Here is a 19,148-nt window from a genome sequence, read left to right as displayed (position 1 = left end):
GCACAGACACCCAATTTGAAGTGCAGGCTTCAATTCACTGTCCCATCTYATTTCCAGCAGAAAATCTGACAGAAAGCACATCAGGGAACAACACAGTACTTACCTAGTCACACCAAGCATGTTGTAGCTACATTTGTCCACCACCAGTCCGAGCTGGCACGTTTTTGCGGCACACCACCACATTTTGCCCAGGTGCTCGATCGGTCCTGTGTGTAATACAGCGTTTGTTGCTTGATACTGAGCAGAAGCAACCTATGACTTTGCATTGTGGAGTCCACGCAAGTGCCTCTGCGCTACAATGTCCTTCATCAATTGCCAAATTAAATTGCTTTCTATCAGAAACATCTTCCTGGAGAATTTTTTAGCAACTATAACACAGAGGACATAAGAGGATTTTTTTTGTTTTTTTTTTGTTTTTTTTTTTTAGTTTGCCTAATGTCTGGAGAGAGGAAAAGCTGAAAAGGCAAACTGCACCTCTGTTATTAACTGCTTGATTGTGTTGCCAACGAACAGCTGAACCAGCAGCAAGAGGGTATCCCAAAAAACGCAGAAAACCAAGAGCTGGCACATCATCAGACGAAGCGGGGAGACGGAGGAATGAGGCATAGCTCACTTTCACAAAACCAACAATAAACTCACGAGTAAAATAAACCTACTACCACAGAAAAACCCTGAAAAGACAGAAGACGATAGGTTCATTTCCAGACCACTAAGAATGCGTGTTTCTGGCTYTTCTAAAAACATCAGTGATTTTCTRTGGACACATCAACTCCATAAGCACGAGGAAAGGGACTCGCTACTGGCTGGGAGAAGCAAATCACGCAGGAGAGGGCCCGACACAGTCGCGGCCGCAGGAAGAGCTCCTCTCGCACAAAGACGCCAGAGAACGGTGCCATTCCCACTCAACCGATTGGCAACCATTTAAAGACCGTTCTCAAATAACTGGAATGACACTTCCAAAGCATGTTGCTGGCCTGGCCATTGCCTCGCTGCAACTAAGCAGTTAAAAGCATTTGAATCATCTGAATATCCCCTAAAGAGAAAAACACTGCAGCAAACTGTGCGGTAACTTCACGTCACCCGAAGAAGCAGCTGGCTGTACTTAGTTTAAGGGTTAATTATTTAACAAACCGCTACATTCACAGAACGTTGCAAAAAGGCAGATTTTAAAAGGGCTACAAGGAAAGATTGTATTTTCCTCTCGCTGAAGTGTTGAATGCAGAATGCACTCTGCTCGACAGGAAATGGTGGGAGTCTGATGGTGTATTTTAAACAGCATTCCTCTCTGTACATGCAGCATAATCCCACCCAAGCGGGAGATTAAAAAAAAAAAAAAAAAAAGTAAGTCTGTAATTTGCAAGTCCATTTCAAAGTCATATTGAGGATGATGTGAAATTCAGGGTAGGATTCTTCAGTGAACTCTCCTTGGAAAACGTGCAAGTACCATGGGGAAGCTTTGGATTTGGTTCTCCACACAGGAAAGCTCTTCTGTCTTTTGACATTTCAACATTGTTTACTCCTTGCATCTCATTTTGGAACTATCGAGCAGTTTATTACAAAGGTGCATCTTTGATTACACGGTAAGGCAGTGCTCTTCTGCAACCTCCAAGATTTCTAAAATCCCCATCCCCGCGTTAGGATGGGAGCTTTTCCAGGTAGCAAGGATTACTTTTACAAGAAGGCAGTAATTCTGCTCCCATGTATTAGGGATGTAGCCAGTGTTTACAGGCTTGAAAGTCATTCCTTCACGGTCCTTGGGAAAAACAGGATTGCCCAACTGTGATCTGAACAGTCTCAAAAAAAAAATCACAAAAATACCCTGCTTCAAGGCTTCAAGCAGTCATCAGCAGGGATAAGGAGGGAATATTTTCCTTAATAGGCTCCCAGCTAGACAGGCTTTTCTATCTTTCCTCTGTACTGCCTTTCCCGAAGCATTGCAGAGGGGCACAGAGGGATCTAGGAAAGGAGCAGGGTAAGGCTATTTCCCGAGGTCACGTTTTCTTCTTTAGTCACGATTGCGCTGATGCTTAGGCTCAAATCCATCCCCAAACCTGATGTCTAAAGAAATCTCCCTTGGTTCAGATTTGCAAGGACCTTTTGTCTCCACTCGTCACGTGTAATTTGGCTCGATGACAGAGATAACCGCTTTGGCTCTCTCTCACACGGCCAAATCGCATTCGCTGAGAAGGCTGGGGGCACCGTGCTCTTCCCTGTCCTTTTGCCACGGCCACAATTTGTGCCTCGAAAAAGACTGAAACGTTTCAGCTCAGCATTGAAGTCTTTAGATTTAAGCATAGTACGGCGTTAGGGTCACGGGAACGGCAAACACGCTGAAGATCAAAGCATGCCACCCGGTGATTTCCTCTTCCTCTTGAATTCTATTTAGCTTAATTTCATTTAATTTTTGCCATGCAGAAGTTCGACATCTAGCCTTGCCGCGTCCTCCGTGTTCCTCTGGGTTAGTGGAGGGACGCCGCGGCGTTCACCCCTCTCCAAACCCCTTGMACCTCGAGATTCCCCCGCTTACTGTACAGAGAGCCACGACAACGGCCTCTGGTTATAGAAACCTGCAGTTTACACAGCTCGAGATGGGGCGATTTGCTAAAATTATGAAACCACGAGAAGAAAAGGGCTCTACTGTTTTGTGTTCATACTTCCTGCTTGAATGCTTTCATATCAAAGCAAAACCGAAAAGCTCTAACGAGGATATCTAACCCAATCCACTATGCCGGGATGATCCCCTCTTCCAGCAAGCCACTGGCACAGCGCTCGCCCCATTCTGGTGAGAGGGGTTTTCTTTTCACTAGCATGAACGATGGATTTGCATCTGGCATTACTTCTACTTTGTTTTTTTCTTTTTTCCCTCCCCCAGTTAAATGAACTTTTGTCTCTTGTGCACCGGCATTGGATGAGATWATTAGGACAAAAAAAATCATTAAGTTACTCCCAGAGTTTATACTCCTAACCTTCAGAAATGATAGCTTAGGTTTAACAGCACGGAAAACTAAAATCAATAGTCTGTTGCTTCTGTAATAATGCAAAAGCCCTATGAAGATTGTACCCGTATTGCTTAGGCTAAAAATAAGCATGTACAAACAAATTAAAAAGGACGTACATCAAATACAGATACACCAGTCATTTCTGAGGAGCAATCGTTATGTGCTAAGAGCAGAAGTGCAGTTTTGAGCTAATCAAACACGATTAAAAAATAAAGACAGAACAACATATGCTTAATTATTATTATTTTAACATGTTAAAAATACAGTCACATCAAAATAGATGCACAGTTATAAAACTGTTGCTGATGACATAAGAAAATAGTGTGTATATATTTTATATATAAAAATCTACAGTATTTTCTAATGTTGATACATATTTTGGAGTCTTGCACAAATAAATTGTACAGCTTTGTTATGAATTACAGAACGACCGTTAAACACTGGGATTATTACACTTAGCCACAATATTATATACATACATTTCTAAGCTGCTGTAAGCAATCAGAACTAAGGTAAGCCCAAGTCACATTTATCTTCACAATTTTAATTCAGAGGTTCAGTGTAGTGCTTTGCTACTGTTACTTTGCCGCAGTTTGCAATTTTTAAAATAGAAAATCGCCCAGTTCATTAAAAATTACATCAGACACATCATATACACAAAAGAGTTTTTGAAATACACTAAGTTAATGTTACTTCCGCTTGTAAAAATTGTTTTACTTCTGTACCTTAAAACAGTCAGCCTGCAGCAGTAATAGGCACTAAAGCTCATTCTTTAAAGGAAAAAAAAAAWTATCCATTTCTATGTCTTTAGTTAACAAATCTTATAAAACAAAAGACAAACAGGACAGCCTCCCAAAGCATCCAAACCCTGACGCCGACACCAACGCTTGGTACTTTAGCAGTAGAAAACCACTCTGTTAAGCGCTCCAAGGACCTCTTCTGGCAGGATCCTTGCCGGCCTGACTCCCACCGCTCTCGACGGGAGCTCRGTACGTTCGGCACTTACAGGACCGCATCGCACACATGCCACTTAGCCAGCGCTTTTTTACACCCCCATTTCACAGTCGATGAAAAGGAAAGGAAAACATGAAGCACAAAAGGCTGCAAACACTCATTAAAAATACCTGCATTACCAGCTGTCTGCTGAGCTTCCTATTAACAGTGAGGATCGTTTTGGTGTAAACCACCACACGGTCTCTCGGCAGCCTAACAGCCCAGCAGCACAAGCCCACTCGCAGGCACGAACCTACTGGCTCTTTGGGAACAGAAGGGCAAAACATAACACGGATTTGACATGACAAAGCTTCGAAGAAGGGACACGGCTTAGGCACGCAGCTCAGGGAATATTAAGTCTCCACCAAAACTCAAACTCCTGCATTTACTTCACACAAGTGTCAAGGAGCTGGAAATTCCCCGTTACCCGTGAGACGTGGCCCTGCAACTACTTTTAGCTTGACGGCACGGCACGGCAAACCATGAAGGGTGCAGCACCATTTCTGTGTCTGACATTATCTACGCTGTGCCCAAACATTTTGCATCCAGGACGGCATTCTGAAAAAGTAGATTTGGGTGCAAAGGTAAAAACTGCCCACTTCCAATGCACCTCAGAACCTAGGGACGTGCTACACTCAGACGGCCCGGATTTTAAGCACCATTTCTTAGCCAGATTGGAGAGACTTTTTTGGCTTTCTGGCTTTGCTGGCCTGCTCCTTCTTGCTGGGGAAAATGACAAAACAGTAGTCAAAGGACAGGAAATTAACTCGCACATAAGATTAAATTAATAATCCCAAAGCGTCTCTCCTGCCCGGAACAGATACTGGGATACTGAGGCAGTTGTATAAAAACGATAGAGATTCCCATTCACAGTGAATGGCTTATCAAATAAATTATAAAGAAAAATTAATATGAAATAAAAGTACTTCACAAGCTTTGCCCAAAGTTAAATGCATTTAAATTCTTTAGCTCTTTTCCATATGCATTTGTGTATATAAGCGCATACTAACATGCGCACGCACACATTTATACAGTGCATTAAAATGTCAGTCAAAATAAAACTTGTAAATGTGTTACAGGTTTTAGGCAGAAAGATCATAACACAAGTTATTTCAATTTAAGGTACAATGACAGTATTAGCCATGTCGTGTATATGATCTTATTGCTATTGCTATGTTTATGTGCATCAGATCACTTTCAACGGCTGCAATGCAAGTCTAAGAACTCAACCAGCCTTTAGGGAAAGCCTGAAGCATCTTTCAAATAGTGTTGTTATTTTTCAGAGTTGCATGAACTGTCCATAGAATGTCCATAGAAGAACAGAGGTGGACTACTAGTAACACAGCAATGTGTAACTGGTTTTGGTTCTTGCCAATTTAGTAAGTAGAGGCAGGTTCTCAGAGGAGCACAGATTCATGTGTGGATAATCCATCATTTCTGTTTCGGTAGTGTTGGTTTTGAGTTGGTGGGCCTGAGTACTGGTATGGTGGTGAACCATGCTCTTCAAAGGTTGGTGAAGTCCTGTATCTTATTGGACTATGAACAGAAATAGTAGGAAGACTGTTCTCTTGAAAAGGTGTTGACTGAAAATGCTGATATTTCTGGAAATTATCCAATTGGCCCTTGTTAACATCTTGGCTCCAGGGCTGCCTATACAGCTCATGTCTATAAATATATGCAGTATCTGGCCACTGTCTGTCTTCTGGTAAGTAATCCGCTGGTGGGATTATGAATTTGACCCCTGTGGGGGATCTTGAGTTGCTGGGATAAGCATCAATAGGGGCTACATCTATCTGACTAGGGCTTGGTGGAAGAGGATTTTGGCAACTGACAGGGTAAGAATTCACCTGTGATTTATCTGGGGAATAATCTATGGAAATAAAAGAACCATAGGGCCTACCAGAAGGGCTGGTTCGATTCCCATGGTAATGCAGGGGAACAGAACTTGTATTGCCTATACTGGAGACATGCTTTGGAGAATTTCCATGGTAGGTAGGAGGGTTACTGTAAGATGGCAGTGGCTGCTTTACATTCAATCCATGAGGAGGTCCATCAGATTGTGAGGAATATTTTGGAGATCTGGGTTGTGAAGTGAAGGTGTAATTATTGGATATTTTTAGTGGAGTTGGTATTTTCTCAGTTTGCTTTCTTGGACTATTAGAGTATGTTACATGCCTAGGACTTTGTGGGTGAGCTCTCTCTAACATCTCTTCAACAAGATTCTCATTCTCATGACCAACTTCTGGAACATTGTCATACTGTGATGCATTAGACCCTCGCTTACCTTCATCAGCATCCAAAACCCTCATTTTTTGCTTTACATTCAAAGGCTGTGTTTCTCCAGGACTTGGTGGTGAGGCTGAAATAGAATTGTTTATTGGCCTTCCTTTCACCTCTGCAGTAAGTTTCATAGTCTTTTCAATTATTTTGATATCAGATGGTTTATTCCACCTCGGTACAAATTCCCTTCTTGTATTTGAAGTAGCATTTGAATTTTGGTTAGCAGCTGCATTATTATACTGTCTGGAGTTGTCCTGCCCTGTTTGCTGAGGCTTTCTCCTGATATCTACCTCATTCTCAAACTGATCGCTCTGTGTGTCTATTGGTCGAGGCTTCTGCTGTTTTAAAGAAGGCTTTTTTTCCAATGAATTAACTCTTTTTCGGTTATTTGATGAACTTTCCAACCCTTCTCCAGGAGGTGGTCTCCTATCTGTCCTTCTTGTTGTTTGTGTGCCAGTGTTGTTCTGTCCATTGAGCACTGGAGTGAAGTTAAGCACAGCAAGCTGAGGTCCCGGCGGAATTTGCCCCAATGGCTTCTTCGGAAATTCATCCTCTTTACCTAAAATAAGAACAGCAATAATGTAAATTCACCTTTGTACAGAAGTTTACTTGTGTAACCAATAGAGCAAAGAAAAAAAAAACTACTAACTCAGTTATCCAGGTCTCTCTCTAGGTCACCATTCTGCTAAACACCTCAAAATTTTTTCTGTATACCTACATAACACAGACTTTGTTCAGGCTCTCCTCCCTCAACCAGTTACTCTAGTCTTCCTTTCTACAGCTGATGCAATCTTGACAAGCTCTTGTTCATTCATGACACTGCTGCAAAAAAATCATTTTCACAGATCATACCTCAGCTGTATTACCTACCCTGTATGTACCCCTCCTCCGCTGCCTCATCATCACACTAAATAAAAACTATATTCTTAACTTTCAGGATCCTTTCTGAGATCTCTCTCTCCACCTCTCATCTTCTCACTTCACTCATCTAGTCATCTTTTAATATTTACCTTTGGTATGTTACACCGTCAGCTCTTCCCTCACAGGTGTTACCTTCCTAAYAGACATCCTTGAACCTTCTCTCACTTCTCGCATTAGCCTGAAGCTCCTCTGAACATCCACACAGTTACGTCCTTGTTTTCCTTCAACCTTTGCTTAAAAATCTCACTTTCTGTATTAAAAAGCTACAGTATATCTAAAAGACTCTAGACATTTACCATTTTTTTCTATTCATTTTTTTAAATCAGGTATAAAACAATCTATGTAGAAAATATCAGTATTAGCTACTTAATGACTGTAATTCAACAGGCAAGTTTTGCCAGACACTAACACCAAGGACATCATTTACGTTATGAGGACACAAATGGGAGAGTTCTCCCAGTTTGCAACAGCCAGCGGCAAATACTAGTTATGTGAGGGCTCAAAATAGTCCAGTTTGCAACTACACAAAGAATAAAGAAATGTTTCATTGCTTGACATTGTTGATATAACAATTTACATCACATTTTCCACCGAAGTCTTTCTCCCTAGCAGTCCACACCCTCCTCATTCTCAGTGAACATATTATAGTCTTTCATTGTAGCCACTTATATATAACTTCTTTAACTATGTGCAACACATATTTCCCATTTTAAGTCAAATACTTACTGTTAAATTTATTAAAGTTATTTAATGTTCAGTTTATCAAAAATAGACCTTTAAAGTCAGCATAACCAAACAAATCACACTGTGTATCTATTTATATAGTAAAACTCTACTGAAAGAAGAGGGGGAAAAAAGGAGTAACTGCACTGTTATGCAAAGAAATTATAAAGAAAGGCTGACAGTAAAATAATTTTCTTTAATTCTTGCTTCTTCCCAAGAGACAAGAACTATAGTATCTCTCTCCAGCAGCAAAGATCTTAAAGTTAAAATCTGTGTCTCACTTATTAGTTATTTGCAAATATATTTCCCATGTCTATATGGGTTCACATGAGTAGACACATATAAATGTGTCTATCTCTAACATGACTGCAGAGGTTAGAAGCATTAAGAGAGTCATGTTAATTTTTTTTTATAATAATCAACAGTATGAGTTCAATCTTTGATGACTGGTTTATGGTAGAGGTAGAAAAGAGAAAGCAAGCAGCCCAAGTCAGGATTATAACAGTACCAACAAACTACCAGCAAGAATCGATTGCCATGTGAACTAAAAGAAAACTTAGTTTGTGCCAGCTAGAACATTAGAGGAAGACAGGACATAAAAAAAAAAAATAAATAAATAATAATAATACAATGAGGCCACATGTGCTGACAAAAATCACTAAACCAATATGTACTTAAAAATGTGTTTTCCCAAACAATTAAATTAGCCTTTTTTTGATTCCCAAAGTCTTCACACAAGGCCAACAGTGGGAACCTTATGCTTTCCTTTAGCGATGCACAGCAGCAGAAACTTCCACTTACACACAACAAGCCCAGTCTACTTGGGTTTGCTGTAGAAGTGCCCTCCACTAATCTTCTCCTAGTTATCGTCTAATTAGTTATGATCATTAGTTACGATCATCTAATTAGGTATGATCATTTAGCTACACAAACCCACTCTCTTCCAGTGAAAGTGGTCGGTGTCCACCTGTTATACCTYAGAAGCTGCACATGCTGAACGCCCCTGCCAACGACCTGTCCCCCACACGTTGCATCACCTTGCAGGACTGTACAGCTGACACGCRCAGGAGTTACAGGATACTGTAAGAAAACAGCCCCTCGAGCTCTGCAGATTACTTGATTACACAAAGATATTTTATGTTTTTGTATGACAAATCCTCAACTTTCCAAAGAATAAATTCTTTAGCAAAATGATTTTTCTTCCATTCTTGAAATTGAACCACTCAAGCTACGTAAAAAAAAAAAAAAAAAAAAAAAAAAGACGACAAATTCATCTAGTGACTGCAGTGCTTCCTTCATTTGTACAAGAGGTTAAAAGTATCAAACATTTCCTTTCTTCCAGCTTTTACTCTCTAAGAAATGCATACAGAGCAATATGGGATCCTTTGAAATACACTCGCTTGTACAAAAAAAGTGTTTTCTTTCTTCTTTCTTTTCTTTTTTTAATTTCATATACTTTATGTTCTTATTACCATTAAGCTCTAATAAAATCTAAAGTGAGAAAACTGCAGACATTTTTGCTGAAATCTATTTACACTGCTTTGAAGATTATGTTCTGTCATCTTCCCTTCACATTTCGGGTAAAAGACCACATTACAACTAGATATATCTATGGTCTGCACCGTTTAGATGATGCATGCTGTAACAGAAATTACAGCTGTACAATGAATATCAGAGCAGTCTTACAGAGTCTGTGGTGAAACTATTAAAAACTGGAAATTAATTCAGGTACTGAGTAATGGCCAAAGCGTTCAAAGACAACAATAGTTCATCTAGAAGAAAACTGCTGCATGCTAACAGCATGACACTAGGCTTTTACCTTTTATACATTGGTAATACTGGAGCTTAATGGTTGCAGAAGCAGCAAAAATAGCCACAGGAAGTTCTGCCTGAATGTGAGGGGGAATTTCTTCCCTGTGAGAGTGACGGAGCACTGGCACAGGTTGCCCAGAGAGGTTGTGGAGTCTCCTTCTCTGGAGATATTCAAGGCCTGCCTGGATGCAACCCTGTCTAACACGCTCTAGGTGCCCCTGCTTGAGAAGGGGGTTGGACTAGATGATCTCCAGATGTCCCTTCCAACCTCACTGATTCTATGATTGTATGAAAAATATGGAACAGTTTGTACGCGTGGAAGGGAGGGGTCAGTGGGAGTAATAAGGGAAAAGAAGAAATATGGTTTTATATCCTAGTTACAAGGCCTCCAAAGAATTTGCAGTAACTTACCTCACACTGAACAGACATAGACTGCTTAGTCAACAGCGTTTGCATCTCAAACTTTAGGAAAGACYTTAGTGCTGGAGATGTTCTATTTAGGAATCAAAGATAAAAAGCACACGCCTCCATTTAAAGAAAGCCTGAGCTATCATTTGCCTCCTGCCATAAACATCCAAAGGAAAGGAGCTCTACCGGATTCATKATCCTGCAGCACAAAGACATCCACAAAGTGATCACCTTCTAATTTGTAAACTAACTTGTTTTAAACTGAAAACAGGCATTTAATTCTAATTTTATAAAATACATGTAAAATACACACATATACATTTAGCTGTCACTTCCAGTGGAACCAAAGTACTTCATTCTTGAAAACAAAAACTCCTAAAGATTTTTAAAAATGACAAAATTCAACAGGAAGAGGATAACTAAATGTATCACCATGCATGTTCATACAAGTAGACATTCCTCAAATGCTCAAAACAGCATGCAAAGTATGCCTATGAATGTTTTAAGCAGGCCACTGTCATCAAGAATAGCAAGAAAACAACGATGTTGCATGCTGGCAAGAACGAGACAAAAAAAGGTAATAAAAGCAAAAAGCTGAGTAAATGAAACCGCAAAGCAAAAGCAAATAAAAARACTAAGTCACAACAAACGTCTCCACTGGCAAGAGCTCGCCAGAGAAGCATGCAAAAGCATTAATCCTTCTTAAGAACTAAATATCTTTTATCTATTTATCCATTTTCCTTTCCAAATCTGCCTAAAGCCTCACCTGCAGCTTCAGCCCTCAGCATCACCACTTCAGCTAAACACATTGTTGAAATCCCTCAGATCTCAGCGCGCAGAAATTTTTTGGGGATGTCTTCAAGGACCTTAAATTCAATCTACTTGTGTTGTTGAATTTAAGTCTGAGTTAATTCATTTTCTAGCCATACCTGTCTGACTTTAGAAATAAGAATGAAGGAACTTTTGAATTCCACAAAAAGTCCTTCTGGGACAAGTGCTTTTCTGGGTAAACCATGATATTTACACACAAAGTTTACAGACATTTTAAAACCAGAATTTAAAAGAAAGTTGTCCAGTTCAGTAGCAACCTCTGCCATCATCAAACGTGCAGGCACACCGTGGCTATGTTTTCTGGAGCTAACTGGCAATCAGGTTTGTCCTGGGCCGCCAGGATTTGCATGAGATGTAGAACTGGACAACTCTCATTCTTATCTCMCCACTTCCTTCAACACAACAGTTTTCTAGACAGCTTGTTTATTGGGTTTTCCCAAAGAGAAACGTGATARCTTATATCAGAATTTACAAAGCTGGTCCTACAGGATTCTCTGTTCTTCCTTGAAAAGAAAGGTAGTGATTTAGTTGCCATGTTTATAGCAATAGTGAAAAAYAAATGAGCAACAAAGAAAAATGGGTGGAGAGGGGAATGGATGAGAGAAGAGGAAATAGAGGAAGAAAATTTAAAGAAAACAAAAMCAGTCAAGTCTTTGTTTGCTGCTGGGAAACAATATCTGACATGAAAAGGAGTTAAATAAATACAAGCAGATCTGTCTAGTCCCCAAAAGATGAAAAATTCRAGTTATATTAAAGTTCTATTCTACTGACTTACTCCTGTTCTAACAAGTCTTCGTCACCACCCAGTGGAAGTCGAACTCAACTACAAGACTTTACAGATAATTGCTTTAGGAAGCACTAACAGCCTCATGCATTGAATAGCAGGCATATAATTGGAGTAAAGTGCTTTAAGTGCTCTCTCTGGTGAATAACAGTCTAGTCCTTAATTTTCAGCACCAGCATACATGCACTTTGACTGTTCTAACACAGTTTTCAAGGATGGTAATGGTCATAAAAACAACTCTTAAAATGACATCTTGATATTTTGTGTTTATTTTCCATCAGTGACTTCCCAGCTTACTTGTTCAGTTTACAAGTCCAASAGAATTTTAAAGAAATTTAAGTGGTTGCACTAGAAGCTCAGAYTGCTGTCTGAAAGTCCAACTCTGTTCCTCCTCCTTTAGATGCCATCATCAGCAAAGGAGACGCTGAAATGAAATCTTGGCTGACAACCTGACAGTGATGGAACCGAATACACAGTTTGTCCATCTGCAGCTATGTCAGTTTTGTAGCACCGACACTAACAAAAATCTTACTTTATAAACCTCGGCATTTAGATAAGCAGTGGAAAGATTAATAAACTTGGTGGTCAATTTGAAGCTGCATGTGGCTAGCTATATGCCTGCRAGGTATCTTAAAAAAAAATCTAAATTTAATCACTTAATTTTACATCTCTAATCACACTTTTTCCTCTGGAAAATCTGCCTTTTTGAAAAGGTCTGTCAAAGGACTACGAACAATAACCACCAAAACTACCTGGATCATTTTTAACAAAAACATGCAAGTTTTAAACAGTAAAGATTTTTAAAGGATGCAAAGCCAATGTCTAAAACTGCTCAACATAATACCATTCCGTATACTAATTTCCTTCACAACACTGTAAAACACTCGTATCACACCAGAAACAAGGCAGAAAATTTAGTTGATTAAAATGTGAAGTGCATTGTATGAAATAGCTACTTGTGTATTCCTGATACATAAGYGAAAAATCCAAAATTCCTCTGAAACAAAACAAAAATCAGAAGAGACAGTATTAGAAAGAGTAAAGTCAAGCTGAGTTAAATATCACAATTATTTTGGCTATCATAATATTGATTAACAGCAAAGATAAGACATTATTTAATAGGCTATTAGTTTAGTATATATTTCTAGACTGCCACAGATTATTTAGAATAGATGAATATATGTCTAAAAGATACCAGTAATAACTGTCATTGAAAYATAAATTTGAAGACAAACAGCAGACAAACATTTATAAGTCTGTGACAACCATAAGATTCAAACTTCTTCACTAGTTGTCCCTGAATCTATATTCAAAAGACTGGGAGAGGCAACTATGTCAGATGGAGTTTAAAGGAGGTGTTACCCCACACTAAGATGATTAAGAGACTCTGAATTAGGCAGTATTTCTTTAAAAATCAAGGCTCAGGAACTTTATTTCTGAATTAACATCTTCTCAGCTACTGTAAAGTCTATTAAACTTTCAATTATAAAAAACAGATTCYCAAGACCCATCTCTCCTCCTTTTTCAGGACATCTTGCATCAAAATAAGAGTGAGAAATTGTCTCTAGAGTAGACCTGAGGGCCTCCAGTCTTGATCTTGGGCCTGACTTATCTATGAAACAGTAGATTAATAATCTATTTCATTCATGTACTTTTAAGTAGAACATAGAACTTTCCCTAGTAAGTACTTTTATTTATTACAATCAGAAACTACATATAAATATTCAATATATATTAATATATTGTTCATTAGACATTATACTATTTATTAATAGTAGTCCTACAGAAATAACTCATGGTAAAGTAGGAAATTTCATCCACATTTTGTGARCATTTCAAGCATTTTTGTTGTTATTTTAAATAAAAGCCAGAAAAGAAGAAAAAAGAAAGGAAAGAATCTGCATCAAAAAACTTTGGACATCAGTGGCAGCTCCCAAGAAATCTTCCGCTACACTGTAGACATTATATTTAAATCAAGGAATAGATTTGCCCACCTTGCTTCAGATCTTGYTCCTTAAGAAGATGTAAGCAGGAGTCATACGGATTTAGAGGAGGTGCTAACCAAGAACCTGCTGTGGTGTGGAGACCYTTGATAAYGTTCCAGGCAACCCAGAAGATACTAAGCAATATTAGGGAATCCGTTCCTACTAAATCTCACTGAGTACATCAGAGGAAGTACCTTAATGGATAGTTTATGCTGTATAAGTATTGCAGCTTGTCCTCTGAGGGCTTCGAAAGGAAAGGGCTTGACGAGAAGCGGCGTGCTTAACTGTACCGTCTACTGTCGCCACACAGTCCCTGCCACGTAGACACCTACCTCGGGCTTTTGAACCGCCTGTAGCTTAGGAGCCACCCTCTGATGGTTGTCCCCGCAAAAGTATGGGCTATCTTATACTGACCAGCACGTAGACTATAATTGGAAAACGGAGGAAAATCTGCACTCTGCTTTATGCAAAATAGCTCTGGCATTCGCAAAGGCATTCAACTGAGGTCCCTAAATTAGCCCGATCCATTCCGCTGCACCCCGGGAATGTCAATGTTCRGTTGAGCGTTTCAAGGGTTTTTATCGGTGAGAAAGCAGTCAAAGTCCTTTCCCTTCTCTCTCTTCTGGAGAGAAAAAGCACCTCTAATTCAGTGGGATAAACCAYAGGAGCAGCAAGCCAGGGAAACCTACCTCAGACATGGCCAGACACCCACTTTAAAGTGACRCAAAAGTTAATATCTCTTAATAGCCTACCACAGTTTACCCTACTAGGGCAGGAAAATCTATATGGCCTAATAAAGGATGCYAGATGGAAAATTCCACAGAGCTTAATTAGCTCGCTGCTATTCCTGGATGACAGATACTGATGCAACTGTCTGGCGGAGATTGCTTTTTTATTATTATTATTATTATTTATTTAACCAATCATTTTTATTTTAGTTCTCAATAATTAAAGATGTAATTGTTGCTCAATGTAAAAAATACAAGATATGAAGCAGTGCTCCAAGTTCAGTCAAGAAAAATTAAAATAAACACTATTTTTTCAAGACTATAACAAATTCAGAAGCCAAGAGTCCAATATTTTTGTATTTCTGCATGACATAAAGATTTTGTAAGTTCCACACAGAATTGAAAGAAAAATTGCAAAGACAGACTGAAGGYAGCATAAATAGTAGAGGCAGACACRCACGTGAGCAAGGCTGAATGTCTAGAGAATGCTGAGAACCTGTAGAAAAATATTATTGCCTGAAGACAGTGATTAGTAAAACCAAAATGAACAGAGTGTGTGTGTATGGGGGTGGGGGGAAATCAAAGACTTGTGAAATTCATATGAAGAACAAATGAGGTAGTCTCACTCAACTACAGGTAAGTGCAGACAAATCAGCTAGATTTCCAAGGATTAGGAAAAAAGCATTTTATATTTATTTTCTGAAAGGTTAAGTAATGTTCCCATTTACCACTGGCAAAAATATACCACACAGAGAGACCTTTCCAGGCTACGATGAAATGAAAAAGAAAAAAGTTCACTTCCTCATTCAGCACTGAAATATAGCTTAGATTTCCTTATTTTTATTTTAAAATTAAACCATTCAGGTTGGAAAAGTGGCATTTTATTGATTGATGTTGCTTTAGCCACCCAAAAGAAAGACCCCAAACAGCTGTGAATAATACAAAAGCATACAAGGTATGAAACCAAACAACTTGCATCCCATCGCCAGAACATCTCATCAAGGAGCTAGATTCGCAACTGTTTGCTTTGGGCCTCTAAAACAAGATTCTCTACGTCTCACACTTTGTTATTGCATGGCCAGTTGGATGGTTCTTGTGTCACCTACGGTCTCTGTTATGACCCAGAGTACTCTCAAACACTCAAAAGTGTTTCACATTCTCCCAAAAGAGAAGCTTTAAAACCAAGCAAGTTAGGAACAGGCTTTCTACCCTCATTTTTTCCATCAAGCACATTTCCAGTAAATTCTGTATTTTCCCCAGAAACTCTCAAAAAAGTTATCCATATGTGATTTCCTAGACTGAAAAAAATACTAACTCGATCATGTAGCAATCTATAAAACCTCTCCTTACTCCACAGCTACCACACTTTCAAGTGGAAAACAGAAACTTCTCATTGTGAACCTTTTATCACTTCCATGAAAAATCCACCCAACTACGACCAAGTTAAGTTTCTGACGTGGCGGTGGGGAATCTCCACTGTTCACACAAACTCACGAAGAACTCAGTTTTACTATTTAGCAGAAAACACTCCAATGATCCTATCTTCCTCTAGTGTGAGAGGCTGGAACTGACACTAAAAGACAAAGTTGATCAATGACATATTTGCTCACATCCAGTCACCACGATCAAGCACCAGGTGAGAACAGACGTCTGAGAAAGCAGGCAACTGAGGAGTAGTGCTGAAGAGAGCAACTTGCACTGAAGAAAAAGAAAAGACCGAAAGGCAGGATGGGAAGGCTGTGATAAAAACAGGGGAGAAACAGTGCAAGCAGTGGTACGTGGAGAAGCTGTGGAGTCACTGAACAAGCAGGAATGAGAAGACTGGGCAGATGAACTAGGCTTGATGGGACCTACTAGTGGTAGGGGAAAGCATGACGGAGAAATGTTACAGAAAGTCACAATGAGGGGACAAAATAAGCTGGAAACAYGGGAGAAGAAGCCAAGATGATAGGAAGCAAGTGTATAAGAAGTGTCTGACTAGGCCAGAGACATAAATGGTGAAGAACCTGAAGAAATGAGTATTAGTGATGAGTGCCCCAAAACAGCTCAATACTGCATGCAAYAAATAAGGCTACAGAATGAGAAATAAGCTCTGTAAAGAAACTACAACTTCAAATAACTTCAAGAACACATTATCACAACAAGGCTACATAGCTAATCTCTATGCTGACATTTCTTATTCTCTGAAAGCAACCGTAGCACTTTATTTTAAGGTCATTTCTGCCATATTTTGGTAACTTTATAAACCATACATTCTTTCTTACATACTATTTTATGAATTAACAGGCATAAAGAAGAATTGAGAGTAATTACAAGAAAAAAGTTAAAGATATTGGTCATAGGGATAGAAAAGATAACAGAATCTCATTACACAAAAAAGAGATCCATTATACATTTCAAAAGTAGCATTCAGAGAAATAACTGTCCCTGCTCTGCAGCTGACAAGCACACAAAAACTGAGAAMAAATGAAGAAAGTAATCCAGTTAAACGCTCAGACGATCCATCACCTGTAAAGAATTCAAAAGCTGGATTTGGCTAGCAGGAGGAAGTATTTGACCTGGTTTGTTCCACAGCTAATAATGCTGCAGAACAATTTAGAGTCTCAGAAAACGTGTTGCTTCCAACAGTTGGGAACCTTGATTTTTAATCTTCTGCCTTGCATATATTTCCGTCCAAGTTAATAAAATCATCAGAATGCAGGATTGTTTAAAGTACCCTGCACATACAGYACTTCACCATTAGTTTGCAACCAGTAAACAAAATACCAAAAAAGAGCAAACTCATGAAACGAAGCATGCTGTTTTTCAACTGCAAAATATTTTGGAGGAAAAAAAAAWATCACGATACACTGATGTAAAAACAARTATTTGCATTAGTTTTAGCAGCATAAATTAACACTTTAAAAATGGAGCATGTGTGAACAGCTCTGGGCTTCTAAATCTGCACGTGTACAAATCTCTTACCAGCTGCTGGTAAATCCAATTTTGCTCGTTTCAATTCTGACATAGAATTTTGGAGCTGCTCTATTACAAAGTCATCTTCATAGAAGAAATCCTTGGCTAGAGTCTCCTGCAGAAATTCTACAAGTTCTTCCATTTGTAATTTCATCAAATGCTCTAGGTAAGAAGAAAATATAATAAAAATATCTTGAGCATGAACATTAAATTTAGAAGATGTACTTAAGACATTAGAAGTTATTATAAATTCTCCAATAACTTTCAAGGTGGAATGAAAACCACCTATGAATTATGCAGTAAATACAATTCTACACTAAATAAAATCCATAAAATACATTAAAAATTCACTTGCAAATTCGCATGAAAATGCTTTCCACTTATTCTCTGCTTAGAACAATGTTTTCCAAAATGGGGCATCTTCACAAAAACTAAATCAAAATCATTCCCCTTTAGCCTTCCCATGTTATGTTCAACAGCTTTTCAGGTCTTTATTTTTCAGCCTGCATCCTCAACTCTTCAAAAAGTTGATCCTTCCTCTGTTTAAAAGCAGTAAAACAGTCTAAAAATTGACATTTAAAGTATCTACATTCATAACTGAATTAAATTCCAGTGAAATGAATATGGCAGTTCACATCTTAGAGAGCTGCTGCTTTAGGCCCTCTGAAAATTCAGGTACTTTTTGCTGCTTCAGTTAATGCAGGTCACATTTTGAAAGTCATTTTACAGTTACAGTTACCGGAGATTTATTTTTCTTTCTCTTTTTTACGCAGCAAAAAGACCACGATTTCCACACAAACGTATTCTGCTTGCAAAGCTGTAACTACATACCTATGCAGTTTCTTTAAGCACATGTACGCTATCAAAAGTGCCAGAACGCACACAGTTCATACATAACCACCAAAACTCTTTTTTTTTTTTTTACCACTGTAATACTAATGCTCTTGGCAAGTATTGCACAATGACATTTTGTTTGGATAGCTATACTATCAGTGCTTTAAGGGCTGACATCAGTGTGAGCACAGACTGGAAAACAAATCAGAATCTGATCTTTCTTCTGTCGCCTTCTCTGCCAGTCCCTGCTGCCTCTAGTCTATTCTCTATTGCCATAAGCTAGGCTCAATGTTTGGATTATGCAGAAAGTTGCTATGTACTGTAACCCAAGCAAAGCTACACTAGGACTTTTTGCTCATTTTTTTCCCCCATAGAAACAAGAGTGATGGAAAAAAAAAAATCAAGTAATGTCTCTGTGTAACCAAAATGCTAAGCCTACCAACTTGCCTCCAAATGTTCAGCTTTCTTAAGTACAATAATTACAAATCACAACATTTTTCATTTTTGAAAGCTGTTTACAAACTAATGAACACACCCTGGTGAGACAGTGATGTACTATCAGCAYAGTTCAATGAGGGTAAACTAGCAAGCAAATTAAGACATCAATTGTGCAAAAAGCTCCACGCAGACCTTTGAATTTACACAGAGTTAAATGACTTCACCAAGACAGCCAAAGCCACAGAGGAAAATTTTAATCAAACTCAAACTACAAGGTAGTTTACTGAGAAATGCCCAAGTAATTTAGAAGCTAGCATCCACTCTCAAAAACTTTGAGGGTSCTTTGGAACTTATGGTATTAAATCACTTCAGGGCACCAGGCATCGAAGCTTTGGACAATTTTTCTCTTCAAAATTCTAAATTCTAGTTTCTCTGTATGCAAGAGATGGAAGAAAAG

The 19,148-nt window shown here is 38.8% G+C and overlaps 1 protein-coding gene across 4 annotated transcripts in view; it reads right to left on the bottom strand.

Annotated features, from left to right (window-relative positions):
• Positions 1-3,302: 3,302 nt before the first annotated feature.
• The window catches only part of USP6NL (USP6 N-terminal like), a 111,676-nt gene continuing 95,830 nt past the window's right edge, over positions 3,303-19,148 (bottom strand). For all 4 annotated transcript variants that reach the window (XM_085299409.1, XM_085299400.1, XM_085299383.1 and 1 more), the window contains 2 exons: positions 17,429-17,581; positions 3,303-6,831 (listed from right to left, as the gene is read on the bottom strand). In XM_085299409.1, coding sequence (XP_085155535.1) covers positions 5,390-6,831; positions 17,429-17,581 — 1,595 coding nt within the window. In that variant the 3' untranslated portion in view covers positions 3,303-5,389. The remainder of the gene's footprint in view (positions 6,832-17,428; positions 17,582-19,148) is intronic.

The sequence above is a fragment of the Rhea americana genome, unplaced genomic scaffold, assembly GCF_003343005.1.
Source record: "Rhea americana isolate MKP2758 unplaced genomic scaffold, rheAme1 scaffold_1, whole genome shotgun sequence".
Lineage (NCBI taxonomy): Eukaryota > Metazoa > Chordata > Aves > Rheiformes > Rheidae > Rhea > Rhea americana.
The sequence above is the reverse complement of the archived record's forward strand: the minus strand, read 5'-3'. Positions and strand labels throughout refer to the sequence as shown.